Source organism: Morus notabilis, unplaced genomic scaffold (genome assembly GCF_000414095.1).
Source record: "Morus notabilis unplaced genomic scaffold, ASM41409v2 Scaffold987, whole genome shotgun sequence".
NCBI lineage: Eukaryota > Viridiplantae > Streptophyta > Magnoliopsida > Rosales > Moraceae > Morus > Morus notabilis.
In genome coordinates this window covers 1-20,305 of record NW_010360666.1, presented here as the reverse complement: position 1 = coordinate 20,305, position 20,305 = coordinate 1, and the positions used below count along the sequence as shown (strand labels likewise).

Sequence of the window (20,305 nt, the reverse complement as noted above, 5' to 3'; positions counted from 1 at the left end):
GGAATTCTAAAATTAAACACTTGAAAATAATTAATTGAGAATTAATTATTATTTAAATAATGTGATTATTTAAATTTGAATTTGAACACATCTAGATTTATCCATTTAAACTTATTTGATAAGTTGTTCAATTTAGAAATTCAAATTAATTTAAGTTTGACTTAAATTCGAATTTGAATTTGAAATAAAATTGGACTACAGGATAAAGGATGATTTTCTCTTCCTTCCCTATCCAGTATTGGCGCCACACACAGGGATAAGAATCCCTAGCATGGCCGGCCACAAGGGATAAGGGATAGAGGAGAATTTTGGTTCGAAATTCAAATTGGAGATAGAGATTGGATTCTTTCTAGAAGTTTGACTTCTACTCTATAAATACTATTTTTGAGACAATTTTCGGAATGGTTTTTTGCCCTAATTTTAGAGGTAGCCGAAATTTCTCTATAGAAATTTTGGAAACAATTTTTCAGCCCTAAGAGTTAAGGCTGGCCGAAATTCTCAAGAGAAAAAGGAAGGAAAAATTTTTTCTCCAAAAATTCCACATCGTGCATGCGATGGTGTTTGTGGAAATTCGAGTGTTTATTGTAACCCATTTTGTCTCATGTGTGCCCACACACACGTCTTCGTGGATTCTAGGAATTGACGTGGAAGACATTGGTTTTCTAAACACAAAGATTGGAGCAAGGACTGTTCGTGGTCAAAGAACTCAAGTTATCATCCGAGTCGGCTTCCAGGTATTTTTCCTGATTGAGTTCTTGATATATATAAGTTAATGAGATTAATTTATTCGTGCATAAATTAATATAATCTATAGAGTATCTCAAAAGTTTTATGAAAATTTTTGTTATACACGATCCGTCTCTTCCCCGCACCACCGCGCTTCCGCACCCAGATTCGATCCGGAGACCAACACAAGTAACTTATGATCATTTGGTAGCTACTATTGTAAAATATAAGGCTGCAGTCGATCGTCGTCGTCGCACCGTGAAATTTAATGTTGGTGATCTTGTGTGGGCTGTTTTGATAAAAGAACATTTTTCTCTTCATGAGTACAACAAGTTGAAGGCCAGGAAAATCGGTCCTTTAGAAGGGCTTAAGAAGATCAATCTCAATGCCTACCGGTTGCGCCTCCCTTCAAATGTCAACACTTCTGACGTTTTTAATGTTAAGCATTTGGTTCTTTTTGCCGGTGAGATAGAAGATTCTGATTTGAGGTCGAAATCCTTTCATGCTGGAGGGACTGATGTAGCGCCTGCTACTAGAAGGAAGAGATAATTTTTATCTTTAATTAAAAGAGATTATCTTTATCTTTAAATTTGAAGTTTAGATAGTCTTTTATCTTTATCTTTAAATTCTAAGTTCAGATAGTCTCCTTATTTTTAAAATTAGAAAGAGATTAATTAGAGGTAGTTTCCTTTTCGATTTCAAATTGTAGTTCTCTTTAAATAGTAGGATAGCTTGTTATTTTCATTATTGATATTTTGATAATAAAGGTTTCTTTTATTTTGCGGATTTGAGTTTTCAATTCAAGCTGAGATGCGACATTTTTTGAGAACTTTTCACTGTAGTAGAAAAAGTTAGATGTGACATTTTCTGAGAGCTTTATACTGTAGAAACCTAAAATTAAAAACTCAAATCGATAAAATGAACAAGACCAAAATAAAAAAAAATTTTCTCCACTTCACTTATTTTTTAATATTCTTTCGAATCAATGAATTACTCACCTTTTATTTTTTTGATATTTTTTTAAATTAACAGAATTACGTGACACCTTCGCTATATCATTGACAAGCACATAACTTCTCTGGCAATCTCGCCATCGACAATTTCTTTTTAAATAATAATGATGTGGGCGAGTTTCCACTGTTTAAGGTTTTTACTTTTTTTTTAAAAGCAACCAATGATTCTGCAGCCCGACGGCCAGCAGGATAAATGATAAGTTAATTATTTGGTTGGCATCAGCAAACTTTTATTTTTTATTTTTTATTTTTTTTTCCTTTCCTTGATAGAATCAGCAAACGTTTTATGCATGGTACAAGATATGTTCTCACCCCAATCAAGTCGAATTCTTATTTCTCAAAATTTCAACAAAGCGCAATTATAGTTGCTGGCTGGTGGTCCCGATCGTTTTGATACCTTTTGTATAAAAGTCGATGAAGACAAAATAGTTTATTTTGATATTTGAAATTAAATTAAATCAAATCAAATCACAGATACTCTAATTAATTGGTGGAATATTTTTTTTTAACTGATTGATTGGTTTGGATTTATGACTCAATATTCTATCTTATTAAATTATTATTTTTTAGAAATTGTAGCACTGAAGGTGTATTTTTTGAAATGTTTATTAAAATCTCATTTATTTCATCAATTTAAATTTTAAATTTTAAATTTTTATAATAAAAAATTTTTAAAAAATATCTCTTTTAACTTTTTTTATAACAGTGAAAAATTCTCAAAAAATATAATATCTCAATTCGAATTAAAAATTTAAATCTGAGAAGTAAACGATGCCTAAATATTTCTTTTAAACAAAGAAACACCCACATATATAGTTGCTTTTTTTGTTTTTCCACACCACCAAATAAGTACTACCATGTTTGTTCTCAATAAATTATTATTTTTTGTTCACCTAACTATCAAATAATAGTTAATTTTGAGTATGCTAGTAGTTAGCAGAAGAAAAAATCATTTCTTATAGTACATGTTTCACTTAACAGTAATTCTACACTACAGTAATCTTAATAAGAAAATCTTAAAAGTTTATTAAGGCCTCGTTCATTTCACCGATTTGAGTTTTCAATTCTATGTTTCTACAGTAAAAAACTCTCAGAAAATGTCACATCTAACTTTTTTTGCTATAGTAAAAAGTTTCAGAAAATGTCATATTTTAGCTCGAATTGAAAACTCAAATCCACGAAGTGAACGAGGCTTAAGTGTTTCTTTTATATAATTGAATTTTTTGCACACCGCTAAATAAGTACTACGATCCTTGTTCTCAATAAATTATTAAATTTTTTCACTTAACTATCAAATCTTTTCCGTATGCTAGTAGTTAGCATAAGAGAAAATCAAGCGTTATAGTATAAGCGGTAATTTTATACTCTACAGCTACCTTAATAACAAAATCTTGAGTTTAAACTCCGCCCCTAATAAAATGGAGAAATTAAAGAACGAAAAAAAAATGTAGCTCATAAATAGAGCTGCGCTTTCTCTGTCTTGTTCTCGTGTATGAATTAATGAGAGAGTCTATCTTCCTATGTATTGAAGGTAGGGATGACAATTCGTGTCATGTGTCGTGTTTTGATCATTTATTTTTAAATTTATAATCAATCCGAATACGACTCGTGACACGAATTTTTTAAAAATCGCAACACGAACACGACATGACCACTTTATGGGTTGACTCGACACGACACGAAAGTGACCCATGACACAAAATTGGCCCGTGAACTCAAAATTTACGGGAAAATTGTATACTTTTATTTAATTTTTTACATATTAGAAATAACTTAAAATTCATAACACACAAAAATACAATAACATCCATTGAAATTAAGCAAATAATAGTATAAGATTTTGAGTATAACTTTCATGATATCACAAGTTCATAATAAAATAAAAAATATGTAATGAAAAATATATGTATTTTTTAGTTTTTAACGAATTTCGTGTCGTATTCGGGTTAGGCGGGCCCAACCTGAAATTGACCTGTGTTTTTTGTGTCAATTTCAGGTCGACCCAATTCTGATTCTGAACTTATTTTTTTTCAACCCTAATATGTGAAATTCAAATTGTTTTCGAGTTGTATTATCGTGTCATGATCCATATTGCGTACATTACTTGACGGTGAAAGTTTCCTTAGTATGATCTGAAGAAAATTAATTAAACAGAATATGTGTGTGTATATATATACACACATGCACATATATATTACACACACAACTAGTTGCCACGATCACGACAAGTTTTGGCAGGGTCGTGTCCTAATGTAGTGCTCACATAATGCCAACGCTAGCTCCTGTCCATAGAAGTGGTTTGATCAATTTGGTCCAGCTGTTCATCGAAGTTTGTCGTATGTTATTGTGTTTAATTCAAAATAAATGAGGTAGGTGAATTAATTCACCAAAAAAAATGAGGTGGCTGAATTCAGTTTGTCATTATGCGTCAGTATTTTTGACATGTCCAATTGATATGTGCAGTCACCGTTCTCATTCATACTTCCCCGGATGTGGGGGTGTATACATATAATACATGTGTGCGATTTAGGAATTTGAACGCTGAAGTTGACATGTGTCTGTGAATATGTATATATAGGTATAGTCTCGAGTCCGGTACTAAATTGTGTTTTTTTTTATTTTTAAAATATGTATATTTTTTTTAAAATGTATACATTTTTTCTTAAAATATGTACGTGTTTTATATTTTACTATAAAAAATATATATATTTTAAAAATATATGTATACATTCTAAAAAAAAAATATACATATTTTATAGATAAATGAACAACTGACGCTCCAGTCCCGACCGGAAATAATTCCTATAAATACCAAAAATACCATAAAACCCATTATATTTCCTTCTATATAACTGAAGTAAAATGGTTTTTTTTTTTTTTTTTTAAGCCGTTTCCTACAGCAGTTTCAAGCGCTCATTTTTTTTCGTTTATATTTCAACACAACAAAGAATTGATAAGTTATTGGAAAAAAATGGTCAATCATGACAAGTCGGACTTTTATTCTAGGACTAAGAAGTATAATCTCATAATAATCATTTCTCTCAAAAATCGAGTTCGTGGCCATAGACGCATGTGAATACCACATTAGAATCAGATAAATCACATGAGATGAGATCGAGTGAAGCACGTGCCCAACTTATTTTTAATTTTTCTCGTTTAAGTGTTATGTAGTTTTAAATAAAATTATCGTTTTTTTATATACTAAATTTTTTAATTTATAAGTCGTGTGGGGATAAATATGAAGTACTACAAGACGGGTCGTTTAATGGAGGGAAAAATGACGTCGTTCGTGAAACTTAGGAGTTCTTAGAGAAACTACAAAGCAGAAAAAAGGTTTAGACAATTAATTGAATCTGCAGAATAAGATAAAACTAATGTGGCTGTAAAAAAAATTCAGAATAGAGATGACGTGGATAGTAAATATTGAACGAACTGGATTTTAGGGAAATTTATAAATACTAAAGGCACGATGAAAAATGGATCTTTTTTACGATTTATACTCGTTGAAACATTGTGAATTTAGAGAGAAAAAACATATCAGTTCAGGAAAATTTATATATACCAAAAGCACGATGAAAAATGGATTTTCTTTTTCACGATTTCTACTCGTTGAAACTTTGTGAATTTAGAGAGAAAAAAACAGAATTTTAGTAAGAAAAAAGATCAATTTTGCATACAATTTTCCTTAGATATTCAAACCATTAACCAGATGACATGAGATCCCGTGAAGGCACACACATGCCTACTGAAAATTTTAAGTTTTAAGATATAAATATTATTGGAAATTTAATTAAGTCCTTATCTTTTCATAGTAAAATTTTTATTTGAAAATCACATATTTTTTTTCCTTTTCTTAAAAAAAAAAAAGAGAATCAAATATTTGTTCTTAACTAGTTAAGTTACGTGTTATGCACGTAAAAAATAACTCTGTAAGTTTGACCTCACGTTAAAATATGTGACTTCTTTAGAAGCCAAGTTCATTAATTAAAGTAAGAAGAAAAAAGGATTTAAAAAATCACACTAAAAAATTTAAAATAAAGGAGTTATTGAACTAAAAAAAAAGGGACATTTTTAAAATGATTTATTTTAATTAAACGAAAGTGATAAAAAGAAAAAAGTTAAATGAAGGACTTGTTAAAAAAATGAACTTCCAACAAGTATTAGGGAAAAAAACAAAAAGACAATACGTAAAAGAAAAAAAGAAAATAATTAAAAAAATTTAGAAAAAATAAAGGCAGTAAAAGAGAAAAAAGTTAACAAAAAAAATGATGAGAATACACGGCTTCCTTAAAAGTCAAGGTCATAACAGGATTGTTAGGTGTTAGATATTTTAGGTAGGTCCTACGTAGTGGTTAGCGTTTTTGGATTTAATTTTGAGTTCAAATCATGATTCTGAAATTATAATTTAAAATTATGAGTTTGAATCACCTTAAAATAAGATGGTAGTAGTTTTAAAATCATAATTTGAGTTAGTTTAAAATATCACATCAGATTAAATTATGATTTAAAATTATCCAAACTAAACACTGATTCTGAATCATGATTCTGAATCATTATAAACAAACACTGAATCTAAATCAGAACTTAAAATTATAATTCTGAATCCATTTATTAAACGCACTCCAAGTCATGCTGCTTATAATTCTAAACTAAAAACTCAATAAACATGAGGTAAAAGTATGTCAAATGATGTTTCATCACGAGCATTATGCATACAGGGAAAAAAAAATGCATGCCCATCTTGAAACCAATATGTGTCCCCTTGTCGTTCTCACAAACTGAGAGGACTCTCATGATTTTGCAATTTTTGAAAATTAAAAAAAGTGAAGTCAGGATCGTGCCACATAATAATGAAAAAAATAAAAACTTAAAACATAATTTAGAAAAATAAAAACAGTCACTAGTACTTCTGCTAAAAGCAGACGAAGTCAATTCTTCTTTTCGGCGAGGCCACTGAGGACGTACGTACACAAACCCGAACGTTAAAACGACACAGAAACAAGAAAGAGAAAGAGAGAATAAGGGCTCGTTTAGTTCATTGATTTGAATTTTTAATTCAAGTTGAGATGTGATTTTATATGAGAGTTTTTTATTGTAACAAAAAAATTAGATATGATTATTTGTGAAAACTTTTTACTGTAGTAAAACTTAAATTCTAAACTCAAATTAACGAAATAAACGGGATCTAAGTATTAACTGCATGATAGATGCTGAATAATTAAGAGCTCATTTAATTTATGAATTAAAATTATAAAATTAAAATTATTTTTAATTTATATATTTTTTTATAAAAAAATAACTATAATAAATTATAAATTATAATTTAAATCAAAAAAACGAATCTTCAAACTAAATAAGTTCTAAGATCGAAGATTTCCAAATAAATAGTGGGGTTGGGAGCAAAAAAAGGCCGTGACACAGGACTCATGACATGGAATATTCACCAGAGGCCGTCGTGTTCGTAGGATGGGCATCCAACGTGGGAGATCGACGCCCCGTAATGATCCTCTAGACGGTGGACACGCCACGCTCTCCATCGTCCGATGCGTGGCAGACGTGGCTCAATCTCTCACCACACATCCATCTACGTCGCTGGCCCCACCACTCTCTCTATGACGAAACTCCAGTCTCTCTCTCTCTATAAATGCGAAGCGATGTTGTTTGACGTTTTTCTGAATAATTTGCCAGCTTGTTCTGGTAATTGGAAGACGACGACGACGACGACGAGAACCCTAATTTGCCAGCTTGTTCTGGTAATTGGAAGACGACGACGACGACGACGACGAGAACCCAAAAAAAAAAAAAAAAATCATCATCATCATCATCATCCGTCCTCATCACGTCTCTGCAGCTGAAGTACTGGTACGACTGCTGGCCGGGGGGCTGAGGAGCGTAGATATCAGAATGGGAAGAGCTCCGTGCTGTGAGAAAGTTGGGCTGAAGAAAGGAAGATGGACGGCTGAGGAAGACGAGATTTTGACCAAGTATATTCAGGCCAATGGGGAAGGCTCCTGGAGATCACTACCCAAGAATGCCGGTAATTATCGTTATAAAAACTTCAATGTTTATATTTCAGAAATACACACACACACACACACACACATATATATATATATATGTTTATACATTTAATATTATTGTTTGGATACGGGAAAGTTACAAAAAGAGTCCTATATATTAGTATATACATGTGTTATTCTAGTTTCCTTTGTATTTCTTTCTTTTAATTTTGTATAACACACATTTTGGTTTCTTGTTGACCTTTTCTGTTTTTTTTTTTTCTTGGTGACAAATTTATTAATGCAGGATTACTGAGGTGTGGGAAGAGTTGCAGATTGAGATGGATAAACTACTTGAGAGCTGACCTAAAGAGAGGGAACATATCGTCCGAGGAAGAAGAGATCATAGTAAAATTACATGCTACATTGGGAAACAGGTCAGTGCGACATCCGCTTCTAATTACATTACTTCAGCCCCGTTTTAATCGATTCGAGCTTAGAATTTAATTTTTTTACAGTAAAATTTTTTTACAAATAATCATATTTAATTTTTTTACTATAATAAAAAATTCTTATATAAAGTCACATTTTAACTCAAATTAAAAATTTAAATTAACAAACTAAACAAGTCCAAATCATTACTTTCATAAGCCAGTAGATTTTAGTTTTCTATAAACGATGAGAGATGAGATGATATGATGTTTTTTTTTTTTTTTTTTTAAGTTGCTTAACTTTCTCTTGTATTAAAAAAACAGTTAAAAAGTAAATAATCAAATGTCAAAAAGTAAAATTATTATTCCATAAAAGGAACTAAAATTATTGAACGCGACACTATTATGTGGGCGCAAACGTATTTTTCGTGCGACTTTGTAGAATGATTATAAGTACTAATATTTGCTTTTAAAAAAATAACTTAGCTTTCTGCTATATAGTTAATTATTACCTGTCGTTTCTCAACTTTTTCGTCTACTTTCTTTTTTCTTTTTTTACTGATAATTGTCCCCTTTCAACCTTTTGAGTTAACTTTTTTAAAAAATATGTTCTCCTTTATTTCTTTTTCATTCTTATGATTCCAATTATGTGATCATCGGGGAAGAAACGTGCTTTTTTTTTATTTTTGGCTTGAAAAGCTACGTTTAGGCATTTATCTAGGGAGAGATTTCGACATTTGGGAAAGCCTCAGCCACTGGAACGTGTGTGATTCTATTCCTTTAATGTGCTTTGTTTTTATTTAGTACTTTAATGCGCCTTTTTTAAGGGCGTGCTTTGTTATTTATATTGAAAAAAATTAAAGAAAAGAAAAACGTTTATAAAATAGACATAGAATAGAAGAGCAATTCTTTTACATGATTCGTTGCAGGCGTAAAAAAAAAAAAAAAAAAGCATAGAAGGTACATCTACAACACATGGGATCTACGCTTTCTATGCAAGTTGTATGTACATGTTAAATGACGTAGTGACAAAAACTAATTTGAGATTGAGCACGGACAAAGGCTAAAGAAGTTTTTAGTTTTATTTCTTTCTATATCTATAGCCGACCAAAAAATTGTAACTTCAACATAGACCGTACAGTTTGTTAGTGTATCATCATCATGTCACACACTCATCAAGTAAAACGGCTACTTTTAATGCAACTAATATATATACGTGTATAAACAACAGCCGTTTGTCTTACCGAGTATAGTATTTATTATTATGCTTTTTTTTTTTTTTTTTTTTGGGTCACTCATTTTATATATCCTTCTTATTTATTTTCAGTTGTTGCAAGAAAATGTACACTTGAGAGTTAAAGCCTAATTTTTCTGATTACGCACTTTGCAGATGGTCTTTGATAGCTAGTCACATGCCAGGAAGAACAGACAACGAGATAAAGAACTATTGGAACTCTCACTTGAGCAGGAAAATCCATATCTTTAGAAGGCCAATCACAAGTGCAACTAATACTAGTCCTACTGATCAAACCATACCAAAGATCACTGATTTAACCAAAGTACTGAATGTTCCACCAAAGAGAAAAGGCGGTAGGGCGAGCCGATTAGCTTCCATGAAGAAGAAGAAGAAGAAGAACAGGAGCAATATTGTTAATAACAACATGCAAGAAGATCATGGCTCAAGTAGTACTGTTTCGAAGAACAAGACAAATGATCCGAAAGATCAAGGCTCATCATCATCTGCTAATGATGATCATGATCATGGTGAAGTGGTGATCAATCATGAGTTGGAGATTCCAGAGCCGCAAACTCCAACAATGGAGAAGGAGATCACTAGCTTGTCCCTTAAAGCCCTGGACTGCGACGTTGACGATCATAAGGACCTCGACGACTACCTTCTAACCGAGCCAATCAGTCCTCCTTGTCATGAAGCTGATCATGATCATGATGATCAATCAGGATCAGGAATAGCACAAGCTGGCTCATCAAGTGATGGAGAGAAGAAGATCACATCGACGGATCAAAACTCATCAACATTGTTACTTTGCCCTAGCTTTACTGAGGAGGAGGCTCTGGGACCATATGATGATAAAGAGGGCATGTTGTGCTTTGATGACATAATTGATAGCGAGTTGCTGAATCCAAGTGGGGTTTTGACTTTAAGCGAGGACAGCATAGGAAGTATTGGGGCAGCACAAAATAATAATACAATTTGCACGAGTCCAAACAAAGACATCAATAATAGCGGTAATTTGAGCTCAAATGGAGACCAAATTTGTACTACTGAGTCTTGGTTTTCGAGCTCTTCAATGGCTTCATCAGGTATTAATTTTGACGACGGTGGAGTTGATTTGTGGGGTTGGGAAAATACTAGCAAATCGACTGTGGCGCTAGGGCATGATCATCATCATCATCATCATGAAGAGGCAATGTGGGACCAGGAGAAAGAAAAAATGTTGTCCTTGTTGTGGGAAAGTGATAATTGGGAAGGTGATCACGAAGACGATAATAATCACAAATTTGGATCGGAGATTATTAACTCCGACAAGCAAAACGCTATGGTCGCTTGGCTTCTCTCCTGATGATCAAGATTGATTTATTATTTTGATTTTTCTCTTATTTTTCAGTTTTAGCCCCCTTCACCTTTTCTTTTTTTCTTTGGTTTGTAAAAAAGTACCCATGTGTTTGAGAGACGACGTCGTTGAGTGGTGGTAATTAAGTAGTAGTTAGTTTCATTTTTACTCTCAGCCAGTGTTTTTAATCATTTGATATGTGTGATTTTTTATTTTTTATTTTTCCCTTTCTGTGGGAGTGCTTCGCATTAATGTGTTAAATCTGTAGGGGACTCGAATTGTGAAAATAACTGGTCTAATTCAAGAACAACACATCTAGAAGGATCTGTTAATTAATGTTGTGCAATTTTAATGGTCCTGTTTCTTTTTTTGTTTTTGTTTTTTTCTTTCCCCTTTCTTTTTGGCAGTAATAGTTGTGATTTTGGGCCATGGTGGGGTCTTCTGTCTGACTGTATCCAGTGGCGTGTTGGTCCTTTAGCGACCCAAATGTCATTGTATTGTACCAAATGTGTGTCTTTGATCTTGGTCATGTTTAAATTAAACCCCTATATTTTAATACAATGTCACATTAAACTCACACCCTCTTAAATTTAGGTCCCATCCAAAAAATATACTTAACAAAAAAAGGAGCAATGAATTACGTTATTGTGGTGGCTGAAACAGTGTATTCTCCGACTACATTATAATATACGTCAAACTTATATTCCTATCCCAAGTATTTTAATGTCATTTGATATATACTTAACAAAAAAAGGAGCAATGAATTACGTTATTGTGGTGGCTGAAATAGTGTATTCTCCGACTACATTATAATATACGTCAAACTTATATTCCTATCCCAAGTATTTTAATGTCATTTGATAGGGTGGTCAATAACTTAACCTACCGTTATATTAGATAACCGTTATATTGGATAATAACATGGTTCTCAACTTTTGTTTTCTAATGTTTGGCTGATATACGGATTAAAATACGTTGTTAGACAATCAGATCCCACTAAGAAGAAGTTTGTTGATCGTTAATTACTCTTAGCTAGGTATTACATTTATGTTTCAGAAAAGATGCCGATTCCGTTGAATCTTCCACGGAAAGGTCCTTCTCGATTTATTAGTACGTGTGTGCATAATATAGACACAACACGATACACCCCTCTTTTTGCTGGCTTGATAGAGACACACTAACATTATTTTAGCTTATAATTACCATATTTATTGATCATTGTTCTAAAAAAAATAAAAGTTAATAACTTATTTAATTTTTTCGGAAAAAGAGAAAAATAATTACTTTGATCATCTTATACAAAATATATAATGGTCTTAACCTGATCGAACACCTTATGCAACGTTTTATTGGAAAAAAGAAAAATTAGGCGATGAAATTGAAGCAAATTATAACCATTTAGTTCTTAAAATTGATGTAAAAGGTTAGTTTACTAAAGTGTGGAAACTAATTTCCAACTTTATCATTTTTCTACCTTTTTCTACTTTGAAGGTTGATGCATGAGCATATTTAAATTTGAGAGACGGCCTATGTGGCCTGGACCTCGAATAAGTGTCTAGACATGTCTGTTGGGTGCGTCCACAGATTTATAAAGGACTCCTCAAAGTAAGGGTCAAAACGAGTAGTGTTTGGGGTGAATTCCCAAGCTTAATCATGAGTGATATTTAAAGAATTTGATTATGCATCTCTCATTAGTTACAACTTTGGGGAAGAATGGTTGCGTCAATCCTACATCAGTTGGTATCATAGCAGGAGTTTCTAAGTTTAAGTCTCCATGGGTGCGCCCTGGAGGGGACATTTTTATAAAGAAAGGAGAATGATGCAGGAGCATATTTGAATTTAGGAGGCGGCCTACGTGGCTTGAGCCTCGAAGAAGTGCCTGGGCCTTGAAGAAGTGTCTGGGCCTGTCTGTTGGGTGCGCCTACAGATTCGTAAAAGGACTCCTCGAAGTAAAAGCCCAAACGAGTAGTGCTTAGGGTGGATTCTTGAGTCTGGTCTTAGGTGATGTTTAAAGGATTTGATTGCGCATCTCTCATCAGTTGCAACTTTTGGGAGGAATGATTTCGTCAATCCTATATCAAAAGTTAGATTGGAAGCTTGGAGCTACTAGGCAATTCAACTCTTGCCAACAATTTTAGTTATGACAAAGCTGCAAAAAGGATGTTCTCTTTTCAAACTAAAAAAAGGGCGGTGTTTTTATTAATATTCAAATAAATTGTACTATTACGTTCTAAATTATTCGTATTTTTATTATGGATCACAAATTTCTAATTTTGATTAGGAATTATGAACTTTTCAATCAGTCACAGTTGAAGTTCAAAAGCTGATGACGTTATCAAATTCAAAAGTTCGAGACATAATATTTACACGTGACATGGTTTGAAAAATGACGATATTTACTCTTCATATTCATGATACCTTGAATAGTACTAGCTAGTCTTGAATTTAATCTTGGCCATACAAAATTGAGTCCTCATCTTCATCAATGATGTTGTTTTTGGCTAAAACTGACCTTCTCAACCTTGAAGAATGGTCCTCAATTTTATTGTCTGGTTAGGTTGGGTACGCACTGCTGATCAATATAGGTGTTGCATAAATAATTTGCTCAATGTTCCATGTGCTTCTTGTACGATGATTTAAAAGTATATATTGTCATTTGCATAAAAAACGAGTATGTATTGTCACATTCTATATGTTGTGCATATGAGGTATGTCACAAACTCTGAATATCCCTTTGAACACCAGGTATATTTATTACAATTATTGACCGATAATATTTGTAAATTTTAAAAGAAGATTATTAGTGTAAAAATCAGCTTATCAACTAAAAAAATAGCAAATACACGGGACTAAACTTGATTATCTGGAATTTAGTGGATTTATTCATGGGGGTAAATATAGGGCAAATCTCGTAATTCCCAAATCCGGGAAATTTCGTCATTGAGAAAATCAAAATAATGCCTAATTTACTAAATTTGGTAATGGTATAAATCTAAAGTTTTTTTAAACTAAACATTGGTTACCAAATTTAAAAATTAATGTCATTCTTATTTCACATTTCTCAAAATTTATTTACCTCCTCCTCCCCTTTTTGATGACCTGTGCTAAACCCATACAAAAGATGGGCTAGCGCCAATTAGCCCAATTAGTGCTGGCTCGGTTATGTACACTCAATTATTGTTGACAATAACCCAATTCATTTGCTAGTGCTAGCTAACTTATATTGGGTTCATGTTCTAGACTAAAAATATCTCCTGAGTTGAGCCAATCAAAGGACGCCACATCAATAAACCACGTCACTGTTGAACAATTCGGCAACGTGCATTACGTGGTTCGCTCCGGCAACCACATCATTCCCTCGGTGTTTTGATTTTCTTCATTTTACTAATATAAGTTTTTAATTTCAGTTTTATCACGGTAAAAAATTTTAATAAAAAATTATATTTATTTTTTTTATTATAATTAAAAATTATCGTATAAAATTATATTTTAATTAAAATTAAAAATTTAAATCGGTGAACTCAATGAGATTTAAATTATTACTCATATGAAAATAAATTAAATTAAGTATACGAAGATAGTTTATTCACAAAATAAAACAAAACAAAAAAAAACATGTTCAATTAAGGCAATGTGTATACTGGTCAATGTAAAAAATGGTCAAGAAAATAATTATTTTCCTTAAAAGTAATACTATAATAGACTGTTCCTATGAAAATAAATCAAATAATAAAAATAAATAGAACCCAAAAAGGGGAATTAAAAAGAAAAAAGAGAAATAATTTGCTTTTCCTTTGCTCTTACATATGAAATGATAAATGTATATAGAATTAATTTTAAAAATTTCCTCAAATTATGATCATTATAATATTTTATCTCCTAAATTTTAAAACGTAACATTTGTTTCTCTTGAATTTTATTCTGTTAATAAATTTCATCATTCCGTTATAATGAGTGACAGAAATCGCCATGTGTCACTTATTTAGTGAGAATTGAAAACGCAATTACGCTTATACCCTCCTAATCAGATAATTCACCATCTTCGTTCAAAAATCCAGCATATTTTTCATCATCATCATCATCTTATACTCTACAGTGTGTTTCAGTCCAAGTTTCTCTTCATCTCTCTATCCAGTGTGTTTCAGTCTAAGTTTCCAAAGCACGAGTCTTTGTCCAAAGACCATTGTTTTTTCCTTTTATCTCTCTATCTTCTCTCTTTCACTCTATGCAATTTTTTCCACTCCAAAACCTTAATTTCTAACCTCTCCTCCAAACTAACCATCTTATGGAGTTGAAAGGGTCACCTAACCTAATACTCATTTCTTATGGGGAGCAGATCGACGTCGATCTGGGGGTGGAAGATGGTCAAAGGCTGTGGGAGGAGGTGGATCTGCCTGGAGAAGATGCTATACTCGTCAATTTGGGCCGGGCCTCGCAATTCTAGCGTGACTGAGGCTGGATTCGAAGGTTCTGGTGTGATTGGACGGAGACGCACAATCCCGACACAGAAGGGCCGGATTCCATCCGAATTTGGAACGGGTCATGTGATTTCGGCAAGATTGAAGCGGATCCCGGCCGAATTTGGATCGGCCTACGTGATTCCTAGATTGGGGCGAATTCCGGCGAAGTGAAGGGCGGGTGTTGGAATGCTCATCCAAGCTTGGGTCTTTCCATTTTTTCTGGGAAAAAGAAATTTCTGATTGCATAAACATATTTTAAAAGCTAACAAAACATGAAAAGAAAGGAAATACTTGAAGCAAGTTGCTTCTACTGATGGGTTTTTCAAATTTAGGAGACGTTTGGTTCATAGATTAAAATCATGAGATTATAACTATTTTCGATTTACATGTATTTTTTGTGAGAGAAAACACTGTAACGAATTATGAATCATGGTACAAATCCCCTTACCAAACACACTTTTTTTATATCCGGATTTATTCTTTGTTATAGGTTTGGATTTATTATTTTAATTGGTGTAATTTTTTTAATTAAGATTTGGGATTGTTCATATAATGATATTCACGTGTTGGATTAAGTTTACGATAATACCCTATTCAGATGAATTGAGTTTATTTATGTGACAATTTATGTCACTTATTATAATAAAAGGATGAAATTTGTTAATAAAATAAAGTTTAGGAGAATAAATATTACGTTTTAAAATTTAAGGGTGATAGTTCGGAGGTTATTTTAGAAATTAATCCTTGTATATATTTATACTGGCTGTGTTGTTCTGAAGAGATCAGGAAAACGAAACTGAAACAGAGAAAGAGAGAAATACATAAATGAAGAAGATGGATCAGATCTGGGTATTTGCGTTTGGAATATTGGCCGTACTTCTCTCATCCGCCGTAGCAGACGACGTCGTTGTGCTCTCCGAGGATAACTTCGAGAAGGAGGTTGGTCAGGACAGAGGAGCTCTCGTCGAGTTCTACGCTCCTTGGTATTTTTATTTTTATTTTTATTTTTCATTTTATTCGATCGCAATTAGGGTTCGTCGCCGATCCAATTCACAAAACCAGAATTTTCAATCGTGAATCGTAATTTTCTTTTATAGATCCGTTTGCGTAATTTGATTTGTCATTTCACGGATGTGTATTGAGCTGTTAGGATTGATCGCGTTAGATTTTGTGAGATTATTGAAAAACGCCGTTAAAAAAAATATCTGCTTCTTCGAATTGTTTTAGCGTAGCATAAAGATAGTTTAACAATGGAGTTCTGCGTTTTATCAATTAAAGCAGTTTGGTTTCGACGACAGGTGTGGCCACTGTAAGAAGCTCGCTCCAGAGTATGAAAAGCTCGGGACGACCTTCATTTTTCATTTTTTATTTTTATTTTTCATTTTTCATTTTCTTCGATCGCAATTAGGGTTCGTCGCCGATCCAATTCACAAAACCAGAATTTTCAATCGTGAATCGTAATTTTTCTTTTTATAGATCCGTTTGCGTAATTTGATTTGTCATTTCACGGATGTGATTGATTTGATTTTGTGAGATTATTGAAAAACGCCGTTAAAAAAAAAAATCTGCTTCTTCGAATTGTTTTGCATAAAGATAGTTTATCAATTAGAGCAGTTTGGTTTCGACGACAGGTGTGGCCACTGTAAGAAGCTCGCTCCAGAGTATGAAAAGCTCGGGACGACCTTCAAGAAGTCAAAATCGGTTTTGATCGGAAAGGTAAGAACTTTTTGTATTTGTACGTGTTTTCTTGGATGCAATTTCATTTATCGTCGTAAACATTAATGTAATTTTGAATTTAATTGAGTTTTTCTTTTTGCAAATTGTGTTTTTCGTTGTTGTTGAATGCTCACTTGAGTTGTTATGGGGTTAATGTGGAGTAGGTGGATTGTGACGAGCATAAAAGCTTGTGCAGCAAATATGGGGTTTCGGGCTACCCAACAATCCAATGGTTTGCCAAAGGGTCTTTGGAACCTAAAAAGTAAGAACAATTTCAACATTTCAGCATTTACCAATACGAAGTTTCAATAGTTTAGCACATTTCCTTTCACTTCGTTTCATTTCAAAACCTGTGATTTAAACTGAAATTGATGTTTGTAGGTATGAAGGACCGCGGACTGCAGAATCACTTGCCGAGTTTGTGAACACAGAAGGGGGTAATTGTTTTTTCTTTGTAAATTTTGCCTTATTCTCATTGAAACGCATCTTTCATCAATCCTTTTTTACCTCTCTCTTTTGAATGGAGTTGAAAACCGTGTATAATATATATTTTTTATTTGTTTCCTAGTAGCTCCTCATTGTGATCTCTAGTAATTTTATTTGCTGGGATTTGCATGTCTCTGCTGCCAAGTTTTCTAGTCGGTGCTTACTTTTCATGTCAACGTATATCCACAGGAACGAATATCAAGATAGCTACAGTTCCATCCAGCGTAGTAGAGCTAACAGCTTACAATTTTGATGAAGTTGTCTTGGACGAAACCAAAGATGTTTTGGTTGAGTTTTATGCACCATGGTAATCTTGCATAACGCATCCTTTCCCATTTTTATTTTATTTTTCCCAACCATGTTGTATTCTGGAATTTTCTGGATGTCTAGAGTGGGAAGCATCTTAATCTTTTACCTGTTCTGCTTCTGCCAGGTGCGGCCACTGCAAAAACCTTGCTCCCGTAAGTTGTCACCTTCTTGATTTCATAACAATCTGTAGGAGCTTTTTATCTTGTTTTCACAGGTAATGATCATTGATCCTTTTCTCCTGTAGACCTACGAAAAGGTAGCGACTGCTTTTAAGTTGGAGGAGGATGTAGTGATTGCAAATCTAGATGCTGATAAATACAAAGATCCAGCTGAAAAGTAAGTGCACATTTACTGAAAATATATATTTTCTTAAGGGTCTTTGTAAGGATCTTTGTCAAAGGCTAATGCTTTTTTTTACAGATACGATGTTAGTGGGTTTCCTACATTAAAATTCTTCCCAAAGAACAACAAAGGTGGTGAAGAATATGAAGGTGGCAGAGATTTGGAAGACTTTGTGAACTTTATCAATGAAAAATCTGGCACCAATCGCGATGGAAAAGGACAGCTTACATCGAAGGTTAGCAGTAACACGAATTGAATACTATAGTTACGATAACTGCTTTTTGTTTATTTACTGGTTTAGTTGTTTTGTAGGCTGGCATAGTTTCAAGTTTGGATGCGTTGGTGAAGGAGTTTGTTGCTGCCAGCGATGAAGAGAAGAAGGTAGTGTTTTCAAAGATAGAAGATGAAGTTGAGAAGCTAAAAGATTCCACGGCAAGGTACTTCATCTCTGGCTGTTCGATTGTCATGTTTATTTATAACTTAAGGCTTTGTTTGGTAAGAGGGAAAGAAAGGTATATAATCTAGGTGAGGAAAATGGAGGTGGAGGAGAGCTTTTTTCTTATTTTGTTTGGTATGATTTTCTTATGGAGAGATTATAATTTGGGTTCTTTGAAGGATTTTGACACTTAATACATTTCCTCTTTTCTCTCCTACCAAACAACTATGGGTTCCAAAATCCTTCTACTAATCTTCTCACTTCTCTCCCTCCTTCCACTTTTCCCTCTTACCAAACAAGCTCTAAGTCTAGTCCTGTGAGGGAATTGATGGCTGTTTTCTGTATAACATTGCTAAGAAGATTTCAGGACTGTTACTCTTCTGTGTATATTCACGTTCTTTTCCAATTTTAACAAATAGAACTTTCATAAACCCAGCCATGATACAATTTGAGCCCTTTTCAGGTACGGAAAGATCTATTTAAAAGTTGCTAAGAACTGTTTAGAGAAAGGTGCTGGTTACGCAAAGAAAGAAATTGAGCGGCTTGAGCGCATGCTTGAGAAGGTAATAATCTTATGCTCTGTTTCCACACGAAAGCATGTAATTCATGTATATAAATGACTGCAATTAGATACCTTTTCATAAATCATATTTGTAGAAGTACAACTGAATAGATGGTTCTTTTCAAACAGTTTGAAACTGATAGTTACAAGAAATTGTTGTAAACTTTCTAATTATATTTTCTTTAATACAGATTCAGATAGTATTACAGTGAAAAATGTTATGTTCTGGTTGTTAAGACGAGGCTAATACATTTCAATGTCCTTTTTTCTGATTGGTGCAGTCAATCAGCCCAGCTAAGGCAGATGAATTCACCCTCAAGAAGAACACTCTTTCTTTGTTTGTCTGATCCTACATCAAGTATCATCTACTTTTGGAGGATCAGTTTTCCCTGGATCCCAAATTTTTAATATATTAGTTCATCCGAGCACGGCTTTTCAATTTTCCCAGTTGGTAGAAGGCAAACTTTATTCCTGTGGGTAATTAAATATGAAAAGCTTACAAAAACTGTAGGAGTTGATTTTTGCTTCAGGGATGGAAATGACTCAATGACATACATAACACGTCTTGGTTCTTATTGTTTGTTACTCTTGTACGCTTCATATTCAGATGACCTTATATCTGTTTTTGCCACAGACATCAGGTTTCAGGTTTTAGACAAGAAGGAACCGCTTCCTTCTCGTTGAGCCCTGATGAGAAAACTAGGAATACTTGAGATGCAAATGGTATCCGTTGAGTTTTGAGTCTTTCAGATACCTTCATTTGTAAGGATTTACTCTACAAGATCCAAGGCGCGGGACTTGTAATAATCATTGCTTGCATAGAAAACAAACCAAGTGCGACAGCTCCTATTTTTACTTCGGCAGTGATTGTTTTAGGCCCCGAAAAAATTATAATAGCAACTGTCCTTTGATCCTACCGGTATAGCAAAATTTTTTATTTTTATTTTTTTTATTTAAACAGTTAGATTAAGTTTTAACAATCAAATCTATTGAGTGGGTGCACTTGTCAATCATTGCTTGCATAGAAAACAAACCAAGTGCGACAGCTCCTATTTTTACTTCGGCAGTGATTGTTTTAGGCCCCGAAAAAATTATAATAGCAACTGTCCTTTGATCCTACCGGTATAGCAATTTTTTATTTTTTTTATTTTTTTTATTTAAACAGTTAGATTAAGTTTTAACAATCAAATCTATTGAGTGGGCGCACTTGTCTTCTACGGTGTATTATTTTAATGTGGACACCTAAGAATTT

At 33.1% G+C, this 20,305-nt stretch overlaps 2 protein-coding genes across 2 annotated transcripts; both read left to right on the top strand.

Moving 5' to 3' along the window:
• Positions 1 to 7,488: 7,488 nt before the first annotated feature.
• On the top strand, positions 7,489 to 11,277 carry LOC21385492 (transcription factor MYB12). The gene is made up of 3 exons (XM_010096997.2): positions 7,489 to 7,776; positions 8,046 to 8,175; positions 9,560 to 11,277. The coding sequence occupies exons 1-3, from the start codon at positions 7,644 to 7,646 to the stop codon at positions 10,749 to 10,751; spliced, it is 1,455 nt and encodes a 484-aa protein (XP_010095299.1). The 5' UTR covers positions 7,489 to 7,643; the 3' UTR covers positions 10,752 to 11,277.
• A 4,675-nt stretch (positions 11,278 to 15,952) lies between these two features.
• LOC21385490 (probable protein disulfide-isomerase A6) lies at positions 15,953 to 19,638 on the top strand. Its single transcript, XM_010096995.2, has 11 exons — positions 15,953 to 16,185; positions 16,834 to 16,918; positions 17,083 to 17,180; positions 17,300 to 17,355; positions 17,594 to 17,711; positions 17,838 to 17,865; positions 17,958 to 18,049; positions 18,134 to 18,290; positions 18,368 to 18,492; positions 18,955 to 19,054; positions 19,335 to 19,638. Exons 1-11 carry the CDS (start codon positions 16,028 to 16,030, stop codon positions 19,398 to 19,400), a joined length of 1,083 nt encoding a protein of 360 aa, XP_010095297.1. The 5' UTR covers positions 15,953 to 16,027; the 3' UTR covers positions 19,401 to 19,638.
• The last annotated feature ends 667 nt before the right edge of the window (positions 19,639 to 20,305 follow it).

Coding starts and splice junctions, on each gene's coding strand:
- LOC21385492 (XM_010096997.2), top strand. CDS start 7,644: ATGGGAAGAGCTCCGTGCTGTGAGAAAGTTGGGCTGAAGAAAGGAAGA. Junction 7,777..8,045: donor ATCACTACCCAAGAATGCCG/GTAATTATCGTT, acceptor TTATTAATGCAG/GATTACTGAGGTGTGGGAAG. Junction 8,176..9,559: donor CATGCTACATTGGGAAACAG/GTCAGTGCGACA, acceptor CGCACTTTGCAG/ATGGTCTTTGATAGCTAGTC.
- LOC21385490 (XM_010096995.2), top strand. CDS start 16,028: ATGAAGAAGATGGATCAGATCTGGGTATTTGCGTTTGGAATATTGGCC. Junction 17,356..17,593: donor GTTTGTGAACACAGAAGGGG/GTAATTGTTTTT, acceptor GTATATCCACAG/GAACGAATATCAAGATAGCT. Junction 18,493..18,954: donor CTAAAAGATTCCACGGCAAG/GTACTTCATCTC, acceptor AGCCCTTTTCAG/GTACGGAAAGATCTATTTAA.